Genomic DNA, 11,482 nt, shown 5'->3' with positions numbered 1-11,482 from the left:
AATTCTGAAATTCTGTCCAAACAAAACAGTATTCCATACTTACTTGTCTTAGTTCTTATTAATAAAGGTATATATCTTTATACAGATTTATTTGCTTAATTTCTAAGAAAAAAAAATCCATCTGAGCACTTACAGTTCAGTATTTATGCAACTGTTTAAAAGCAGAACCCCACATGGAGAAATTTAAACTCCATATAAACCATTAAAGGCATAAACATGGTACAGTCAGATGCGTAACTCATAACTCATCATTCACCAGTTAAGGACAGTTATGCTTTCAGAAGAAATTCCTTCTGTACAGAGATCTACATCAAATCCCCAGGTATTCAGAGTTCAATAAGGACATTTAAGACCAGCACTTATGCCTGAATCAGAAAGAATTCTTCTGAAAGTTTAACTCTAGTAATAGTAGTAGAGCTCAGCAGCTCTGGAGTCTGCTAATTCATGTATATATATATATATATATATATATATATATGTACATATGTATGTATAGATAACAAAAACCCCAGCATTTTATCTATATAGATAGAAGTACATGCAACCTAGATCATGTAGATCATGGCTGTACATATGTGCATTATTTCAAGTGCAACACTGTATATGAAAAAGGTTACTTCAACAGCTGCATAAAGATCTATTACTGAGCTAAAGCACCTTTAAATCTGTAGCACTGGGTAAAAACTGTTTTAAATTTATCTTAATGCATGCCAGCATGTTAGCAATGGATATGAATTTCAGCAACTAAGTTACCACATACTCCTGACCCCTTTTACCATTAGACTTTTGGACAAAAAGTCAAGTCCTCTTTCCAATAAGGACCCCTCTTTCCAGCTATCAAGAAAACTGCTGTAATTAACTACCTACATTAGTAAGGGGGGGAAGCTACCTTTAAAATGTTATGTTCAAAGACAATCCAGGTTTCAAAATACTTCAGTGAAACAAAAGGGAGATTGATATAACTTTCTCTTCAAGACTTCAGAAGAAGATCCAATTAAAAACATTAAATTTTTAAATTCGTAATTTATAAAGCATATTCTTAATTTCCCTCAGTGGAAAAAAAACTGCTACAGTGTTCTAGTAGATAGCCTTCAAAGGATCTCTAAGTATCTTTCTAACAACAGCAATGATACAATAAAGCTATGCCTTTCTGTAGGGGCCTGACCTCCCAAGTTAAAAACCTTCAAAGACCAAAACGAAGAAAAAACTAAAATCTAATTTGTCTTTCAGAAGCATGCATAAGAAAATGAAAGGAAAAAGATTTTTTTTTTTTTTAAACATGCATTTTGAAGTGTCAGTATATTTCCTACATTTCCATACCTGGAATGACTTTTTGTAGAAAAACAACAGTTTAAGTTAGATACTGTGATTTATGATACCACATTCTTTTCCACACACCTTTTTTTCAGTGTCTATATAATCACAAGACAAGGTTCTCAAGGTGACCAGTAATACAGTGGTCTCCAGCAAAAATTTCCCAATTCAGTATTTTGTAAATAGCATCCTCCCCACTTTGTGAAAAATGACACAACTGATAAAATAAGCTGGCTCCTGTGATGTGAAATAAGACCTCTCCTTTTTACCTGGTAAAGACCAGACCCACAGTGCATTTTGTGCAAAACTGAAACCTCCTTTTCTTCTATGGAACAAAGGATTTTGTTTTAACTTCATTATACAGATGGCTCAATCACAGATACTGGTGAGAAGGTCTATCTAAAAAAACACAGCTACAAAATGCTTCTGTGTTCTAATAAAACTGTAACAGAATAACTGTTAAGACTATATATTCCTTTATATCAACACCACCACTAACCTAGTAACAGAGGAGTACTGAAAAAATATATAAAAGTCAGATTTCAAATTATATAGTTGTTTCTCTACATAAGACATTACAGCTAGGAAATGTGACTGGCTATGAGAACAAAGCAAGAATGGCTAATGCTTTAACTGCATCCCAATGGCCTATTTGCTCTTGATTAAAAATCCCAGACATAAAAGACATTCCCCTATGACCGTGGCAACTGGGCAGTATTATCTTTCCTGTATTGATATAACAGTTACCAATAACTGTTGGCTACTGATTTTCTAAGTGGCACAATTACTGTCAATCTCATGCGTTTAACAGTGTTAGAAAAGAAATACAAAGAACACTAAAGTTGCTTTTAAAAATTAATTTGTTTACACAAAGATATCTTCACACTTTGCATCTTCCAACATTTAACTGTTCATCAAAAACCCCAACAAGCTAAATCAGAGGATTTAGTTTTACTAAAGAAAATAACAGCAAAAGTCTAAATTTAGAGATTTTCATTCCTAAGGGATGTAGGATTTTCACAGTAATATCAAAAAAAATTTCTCTTTTGGGTTGCAAATTATTTGCATGAAAAGGTTTGTTTTATCAATTACTTTTAACAGATCCAAAACATGGAACACATACTTACTCAGCGTGAAAATACCTTTGGTAAGAAAAATGGGCCATGAGACATGACAGCTATTTAAAAGAATTAAATTTGTGATACATTACCACTGTTCCATTATCTGGCATCATTGGTGTTCCCATATTTGCAGCTCCTTCTGGTCCCATGGAAGGACCAGGACCCATTGCAGGGCCAGGTAAAGTTCCTCTGTTGTTCATATTCATACCCATCATTGGAGGAGGGCCTTGGTTACCAGCAGGTGCTGGGCTAAACGCATCTATGCAAAACAATCTATACTTAGAGCTGTCCTATCTTAATTTTACAAGAACAAACAAACAATTTACAATATTTAAAAAGCCAAATGTACAAGACTTCAAATACTTGAAAAAATGTTCTTTGAGACTGTACATTTATCTCAATCATCTGCTTTTAAACAGATTTTAAATAATCTCTATCATTCTGCATTACACAATTTGCCTCATGTAATTGAAAATCCCAGTCTTTACAGCTAAATATCACTGTAGAGTTTCTGTGCAGGAATGAAAATCTTCATATTGCATCTATATAGAGTATGCACACCACAAATTTGCAAAAATCTCAAGTGATTTTACAGATATTGGCAGCTGTAAGACAACTTGGCCCTTTAGGGATCATAACAGATAAAATGTACATTTGCAAGAAGTCTTCTACCAGTAATATGTTAATTGATATAGTGTACAGTAGATTAGTCTACAGTCTAACAGCAATAACAGAGATGGTACTCAACTTCATAATAAATTATTTGCAATATGGAATAAATAAAATCTTGCATTTAGTTGTAATTTCTTATGGTATAAGTACAAGAAAACTAAGTGGTTTTGTTAGAACTAGAAATGACACAACAATCTGCTCCAAATGTCTGAACAAAAGAGGTAAAAGAAAATCCTGAAAACATATTCTGAGTAGATAATTTAGTTGTAATATTACACTAAGAAGCATCACTCTGCATCAGTACTCAATAATGTACTGAACACATAGGTAAAAATGCCCTCATAGTAGTTTTGTGTGTTGCTTTGAGAAAACAGTCTGATTATCTACCCCACACCTTACTATTAAGAAATATCAACTTCAAGGCTGGTGGTGATGCATTCCTCCCATTCCCCACAAAAATCCATCCTCTTCAGCGAAAAGTATTCATCCAAATTTTGATAATGGAAGAAAGAATACCTTCGACATTTAGTGTACACTTTAAGTATATACTTTCATAATATAAAGAAATCTGACATGTTGCTAGACTAATAAGCCTGTTGTTCATATTTTAAAGATAAACCCTCTCACTTCTCACCACAACTGCACTTTTTTAATAATGAATATATAAATGCACATCATTCAAAGGAGCCCACTTCGCACAGATACAGTACTGTGAGACTATCTGCAGGCATGCACAATTACATCTCAATTATTTGCCTCGAGAACACCATGTCACAGCAACCAGTGAAACCATGGCATTCAAGACATTGTTGCTAAAATTGAAGACTTGGTTTTGATCATATATACATTAGGCCAATCACAAACTCAGCAAAAAACAATGCATGCTACATAGCAGCACATAAGAAGTGCTAAACAGGTTTACTACAAGTGACAGAAATTCTGTAATTTTGAAAAGAAGTCTTTGAGCTTAGTAAAAAAGGAACTCCTAGACCTCTCCCTATAACATTAAGTCAAAACAAAGGTACACTCATGTTGGATGCTTCTTACCAATCCATACACATTGTCAGCTCATGTACCAGGTAGAAGACTGGGCTACAATTCAAGAAAATTAAAGTAGCATATGTCTAAAACAGCTTTTTACTGTCACCCATTCAGTTGGAAAAGAAGTCTAAACTGCCAATATAAGGAGAAACCTTTATTCTCAGAGTCTAGAGGCACTCTGCAGGACTATCATGATGGTAAGAGCACTTTAGTGCATGTAGTAGCGTCATTAACTAAATGCTTAATTACTTGCTATTGGTTTGCTTATCAGCCTAATTAAACTGAGCCAGGTACTCACTGGCTCCCTGTCAACTTCCATAAAGTCTCATGCTCCATATCATACAAATGATAACCAGGGTGGCAGACAGCAACTCATACTATCAAACCTCTAGAATTCTGATCCTGTTTCAGGCAGAGTCAGATTTGAAAGGAGCAAAACTACAGAGTATAATGCAAGGAGAAAGAGGGGCCCTGCATACTTTCAGCAAAAGGCCACTATAATAGATTAGCTGTAACTCAGAGGTCTTCCAAAATCCTCCTATCTCTAAAGCAGACCTTGAGAGCTAACCACTTGATTGTCCTTTCTTTTTGGTTGGGCACTGATGTGAGGAATTCATTTACAGGACTGTGTTCAGCAACAGATGGAAAGTAGTCATTAGTGTTCATGCTACAATGCAGACACTAAAAAAAAGTCCTTTTCTGCAAACTGAAGGGCTGAAAAAGTCCACTCTAAATGTCTGAAATGCAGAAACAATAAAGTCAATAATCTTCATGAATGCTGAGACAGTTCCCCAAAAAAGCCCCTTTTTTTCCATATTTAAGCTTATAATCTGAACATAGCACTAAAGATCCAATTAAATGCTCTGATGAGGTATACATACGTCTCTCAGAACTTGCTTGTCACAGAAAGCTGTAAAAATGAGCAGTTCTGCACATGTCAGCACTTATTAAATCCGTCACAGAGGTACTCTGCTTTCTAAGAAAATTATCATTCAGGTATTTCAGTTATTGGAAATTGGACAGCTCCTTCTGTCCCACCTTATAAAAAGTCACTAATAGCACAGGTTAAGTTAAAAATAAGGTTACAATTCCAACAGAAATATTAAGAAAGGATGCTACTGTCAACAACTAAAATTCTACTATTTAAAGGTCTACTGTAAGGTTCTGGGGTCAATTATTTTGGTTGTACTAATGGACTTAATACACTAGAAAAAAACCCCAAATCTCTGTAACGAGTGAATGTAAAATCCAGCCTCTGCAGAAATAAATGCTACACTTATTTGCTATGGATAAAGTAGCAGTTCAGTGTTACTATAACTTTTTTTTTTTTGGGGATGATACAATGTATTCTAAAAGTATTAAGTTTAAAATCAAGTTGTAACATAAAACTTAGCAAGACCAGTAACAACACTACTAAGAACTGCAGTAAATAAACATTTTAAATCTCCATGTAGAAAGTGTATTTTGTGGATCTGGACAACTGACACAGTATCAATATTTACTAAGTCTTCTAATTAAATGTAATTTTCAAGTATGATGAAATCATATGCAGAAGTACAACTATAAAATAAGGAAATTAAGCCTCAATTTATGCTTCAGCTTAATAGCTATAGATAATTTAACGGTGTCCTTCTTCAGAATTATTTGTAAATAATTTTCATCATCCCTGAAAGCACAAGCCTATTTCTATTTTTCAGCTACAAATGTGTCTCAATAAATGCAAGGAAATTGTGAATAATGTGTTTCAAAATCTGAAGTAGATTTCTTACTCTATAAATTTACATTACTCAAAAGTTCAAGTGAAATTACTGAGTTTTGTATGCACTTTCAATTTTAAAATATATGGGAAAATAGTTTTATTACTTTTCTTTTAATTACCACCTAAATTTATTTTAAATTACCATTAGGAAGCTTCCAATAGATTAACAGTTCACACAGTTTAGTTAGATTTGGTGGTTTTGAAGAAATATTTCAAGTTTCAGTCTTGTTTAAAAGCAGATATTCTGGGTAAGTAAATTCCAAACTGTTCCAGTTTGCATACATGGAGCAAGCACTAATTATTATACTTTTCTATTACACGGTACTAGTTTTTAGTAGTAGATTACACAGTAATAGATTTTCGCAGTGACAGTATTTTAAGTTGCAAAAGCTAACAGAGAATATTTGCAAATAAGAGACTTGGAGGAAACAGGTGGAACACCAAGCACATTATTCATTTACCACACCAAGTATATATATGTAGAAGTTGCCAGTTTTGACCTCTATATCATTTACATGCAATTGCAGTCATAATTTCTTCAAATAGGTGGTCCCTCCAAAATAATGCCAAATATTTTTTTAACATAAAATTCTTCTTTTGTAGCAGATAACTCCCAGAGCATCACTTGTCCCTTATTTTTGTTTCCCTTAACTTGCACATTATTTTTTTGCCATGTAGTTAAAGGAGTAAAATAAAGATACAGGGAGGGGGGGAGGGGCTGCTTGAAAGCAAAATATATGTTGGGGTTCCTTATTTCCTAATATTGCTTACTCCTTTTTTTACCAGTTGTCACTATTTAATAGTGCTTGAGTAATATGTACAGTCCCAAAGAAAAAAAACTTTACATTAGAGAAGCCTTTTTCCTTCAGATCCCTACCTCCCATGTTTATTGCTCCACGAGGACCCATATCACCCATTCTCATTTCCTGTTCTCTCTGAAAGTAAACATAGTTTTCATGGTCAACCTATCATTCTTAGAACTTAAAACATTCCTATTTACTCCATGAAAATAAAAATGTTACAGTTTCAAAAGTTTCCATTGATTAAAAACAGTGCAAGGAAAGACATTAATTACACTCCTGGTTTTTATAACATCAAAGGGATGAATAAGTTCAATGTAACAATGCTGTACATTTTTGCATAATAAAGATTAAATATCCCAAGTTTCATTTATGAGCAGTCTAAAGCTCTCAAATAGTTATGTGATCAACCACAAATGAATTCATCTTTATGGAGTGTTTTAAATTAATAAATACTTTTCTATTTTACCTGTAAACAAACAGATCTTATTACAATACTTGCCTAAAGGCCAAGTGGTTCAATAATACTCAACCTGATTTCATGACTCAAAAATATTTGTGTTGATTGAAAACAAAGCTCTGATGTATTATATTACAGTATATAAATTCAACCTACCAATTCATCATTGTTCAAATAGTTTTAATTTAATTTGAAGGAGATATATTTTTTTAATGAATTATACTTTGCTATTGATGTTAGTTCAGATACTGACCATCCTTTTAAAACCAGCACAAAACTATAGTGTCACCAGAAACTGTAACATGCATTTAAACTAAACAGACAACACATCAAACTGATCCAGATTCAACTGATGGTCAGTCACCCAACAGCAAAAGATTTCTTACACTACTGAACAAGAATCCCGGCCTGCTGTGAAACAACACTCAAAGGATACCCAAAGAGGAAAAAAAATCACTTAGGGGAAAACAAAATACTCTATCAGAGACAATTCCAAGGGATTTTTGGATTACTGTTTACATAAAAAAAAAAAAATAGAAACAGATTCACAATTCAAAACAAAACCTAAAGACATTTATTAAAAAAATTCTCCTTAATTTTCTACAGGAATATTAACAAGTATTCTGCTCTTGAGAAAACAAACACACATGTGCTAAAAATAAGAAAATTGAAACAATTTACCTCATTGTGAAAAGTCATTCCACTTATGATTTAAGGGCCTAAGTTCATATGCACTTTGAAAAGAAATCCACATACTAGGCAACTAAAACAGTCTATAAGCAACTTTTACATGGAAACAATAATAAATCAAAATACATTCATTGCATTTGTACAGGTTCAGAGAAGTCTGGCTTGGTCAATCATATTTGGGATGCCAAACATGAGTCTTCTATCTTCAGCCACTTGAAGCAGCAGACACCACTATCTGACAGAAAAGAACCAACAGTTTTACCTAAATATCCTATTATAGGAAATTGCCCTGAGATACATGATTAAGAGCTCTCAAGTCAACAACTTTGTTTGTAATAACTCATGTTAACCTAGAAAAACTACTTAACATAAGAAGAGTACACACTGTTTTCAAAAGAATATGCATTAATGTGGAGCAGAAAAATAAGGTCTGGTAACTAGAAGACACAGGGAGGCTTAAAAGTCCAGCCAAAAAGGCCATTGATGGAACACTAAGGAAGATCTATTCCTCTAACCTAGAACCCACATTAAAAATCTATTAGAGAACATGCAGCTACTCTGACAGGCCTTTCACAGCAGCATCAATTGACATTTTAAGTAAAATCAGCAGCCCCACAGGGATCAACCATACCCATAAACTTGACATTAGTTAGTCACAAATCAGCATACAACCATGTTGATTATCAGTCTGCTTGTACACCTCATTCTTGACATCAGGAAGCAGAAGGGAAAGTGGTATATGATCCCTACTGTCAGTCCCTAGCCCAAAAGGATAGGGAAACACTGTGGCTATCAGTTTACACTAGTCAGATTCTGTGCATAGGTGCATGCCTATATGCTTTGCGTGACAAGCAGGCATGCCTGGAACAGTTGTGAGAAACTTTTTCATTGCAAAGCAAAGGACCAGACTTTACAGTAGGCACAAATCTTCCTTGATTCATCTCAGGTTCAACTGCAAGTTGGTTGGTATTTTTTTAATGTGACAAGTGCCATAAGGCGAGGCTAAGCACTATACCGGCTAGATAAGGATGCTAAGTACAGAGCTGTAAGGCTGCACTAGTTACTAGAACTTAAATTGTTTTCTTTGTAAAGGACAGAAGCATATGCAAGCTCTGATGTAGACTTTCTTTAAAAAACACACTAGTCTTCTTCCTAGCAATCAACCATTTTTCCCCGTCTTGAAATGATAGCAGTCTTCAGTTAACTGAAGTACAAAGATGGGTAGAACCTACTTATGTTTAGTCTAGTTTAACATTTGTAAGAAAAAACATTAGGTAATTATTTGCCATTTTTTAGCTTTAAATTCCGTGTTGAATTACTACAACATAAAAAACATTTCAGGGATAAAATCAAGACCCATAAATGTGCCTTAAGGTCTCTGCTGCCTACTACTTGATCAACATGTCTGCAAGATTAAGATGCTGTTGCAGCTTATAATTATTTCTAACTGATGCATGTACAAAATATATCACGTTCCTTTGACTTTTCAGCACAGGACAATTCTTCTGTACTCATAACACAGAATTAGCAAGTTTACACTTCCTGTCAGAGAAAATACTCAATTTCAAACATTAACCTGCAGTACATATCATTTATGTCATTAGATGGTCAAAAATTCTATCTGGAGGTGTCCTGTGTGGTAACAAACATTCAGTCCTGTCACACACAAATCAGGTCCTAGACAGCTCTTTACTATGTGAGCAAATACATGTTACTACAGGTAAGCTAGATCAACTAGTCCCATGGGTTTTGCCCAACACATAACAGAAAGGAATACCAACAGGCAGTTAAACACAATAGATGAACCACTCCTGGTTGGTAATTCCAGCCTATCTGAGAATTTCATTTTCAGATACTCAAGCCTTTTGCAGAGCTTAGTAACAATAATGTTACCTTCTCAAAGCTGCTTTTTCTCACTATATGACTTTCCCATTCTTCTGTTCAGTAACAGCCTACTTCAGCCCCTTCCCCAAAGCCACCCATAACTACCCACAACAGGGAGTTAAAACTGAGCAGCACGAGAACAGGGCAAAACTCTTAAGAGAGAAATATGTAGAATGATTAGGAACCTCTGAAGTCACCCACACCTGGGAAAACAATCTTAACAGGAAGAAAACAAGAAAAATAGATGATATGCTATTACAGAGAAAAAAGAAAGCCATAAGACAAAGAATGTGCAGAAAAGCATAAGTTAAATTTTGTGAAAATCAGAAAAAAAACATCATTAAAAAGACAAACTCAGCAAACAAAAAATGTCCAATTGTAAAAGCACTGTTTACACAACTCACACCGTTCCAAATTATTTGTTGCCAGGAGTCTTGTAAAATACTTCAGAACTCACTAAAGCAGACAACCTTCAAAAAGGTCTAATGCATCTGAGTAATCTTTTAGAAAAACTGCTATGATGGCAACTATAGGATTATACTAATTACATTACATTAAAAATTGTATTTCTCACAATGCCAACTAATTTTAATGTCAGATGTAAAAAGTAGATCTACACCAAAATAATGAGTACACTCAAGTTTTCAAAATATGTATTAACATTTAACATAGTATAGATTCTCCCCTTTTTACCAAGTACTTGAAAGCAGTTTTCCAAAGTATTTGAGGTATCATGTGCTGTGTTCTTACACCTCTTATCACCACTGATACAGCAGTCTAAATATACAGAGAACAGCCAAGATGATTCCTCTGAGTTTTTTAAATATATAACACTATTTTTAAATGTTCTACAAAACCATGAAACTAAATAGTTTGAAAAACACCTAAGAATTGATACAGGTCACACTGCAAGTAAAAATACAAATAGTCATAAATGTGACTTTTTAAACTGACAAACCAGTGCTACTTTTTTCCTTAAAAATAGCCCTTGCAATTGCGCTAACCCAGCAAAAATTTTTCTTGTCTCCAAGTGATGCAATATTTATGGTAACAAAACTGTCAAAAATTATGGTATGAATGAAATATGGCAAGGAAAATTTTAGAACAGCAAAAAATCAAGATATCTCAGAATCATTATGATGGCAGACCATACAGTTTTCAATGGTTTGTGGCCAGAAAAACATGCAGCTATTTACTTACCTTTCATAGTATAGTAACCACAATAATGCTAAGACATGGCATCTAAAAAATGCCTTAGCAAGAAAAAAAACACTTTCCCCATAAACTTGAAAATTAATAGTTTAATTAGCACTTTATCTAGGTTGTGTATGTAGAGCAAAGTGTAGTTAACAATGCTGCTGATTCTCACTTTTTTTCATTAACATGAAAACTGAACTTTATTCTCTAACAGATGATATATTTGTGAAAACAGGTATGACATTTCTGTACCTCTTACTAGAATTTATTACTCTGTTCTAGTGTGATTTCATTAAGTTTCTTCTAGAAAAATTATTTCCAAAGACCTCTTAATGAAGCATAAGGCCCTTAAACCTTACTTAAATTGTAACTTACTGAAAGACATCTATATTTTAATGACATAAATCATACAAGTTATTAAAGCTGCTAGTTAGCAGAACTAGCAGTTAGTTAGAACTAGAATCTGGGGGACGCTTTTATGATTATGCATTATTTGGTTTTTTTTTTCCTCAGAATAGTCTACTCTTTCACTCCAATGACAAGT

General features: G+C 33.9%; 1 protein-coding gene across 5 annotated transcripts in view; it reads right to left on the bottom strand.

Annotated features, from left to right (window-relative positions):
* Window positions 1–11,482, bottom strand: part of PSPC1 (paraspeckle component 1) — a 59,610-nt gene that overhangs the window by 25,382 nt on the left and 22,746 nt on the right. For 4 of the 5 annotated variants that reach the window (XR_013339499.1, XR_013339500.1, XM_021539945.2 and 1 more), the window contains exons 7-8: window positions 6,785–6,842; window positions 2,525–2,694 (exon numbers count right to left, since the gene is read on the bottom strand). The exons of the other annotated variant lie outside the window; for it this stretch is intronic. Coding sequence is in view for 2 of the 4 variants with exons in the window: in XM_021539945.2 (XP_021395620.1) it covers window positions 2,525–2,694; window positions 6,785–6,842 (228 nt within the window). In the remaining 2 variants the exon portion in view is untranslated. The remainder of the gene's footprint in view (window positions 1–2,524; window positions 2,695–6,784; window positions 6,843–11,482) is intronic. 5 annotated transcript variants of the gene reach the window in all.

This window comes from Lonchura striata, chromosome 2 (assembly GCF_046129695.1).
Source record: "Lonchura striata isolate bLonStr1 chromosome 2, bLonStr1.mat, whole genome shotgun sequence".
NCBI classification, from domain to species: domain Eukaryota; kingdom Metazoa; phylum Chordata; class Aves; order Passeriformes; family Estrildidae; genus Lonchura; species Lonchura striata.
Note: the sequence above shows the minus strand (reverse complement) of the source record. Positions and strands in the feature narration are given on the sequence as shown.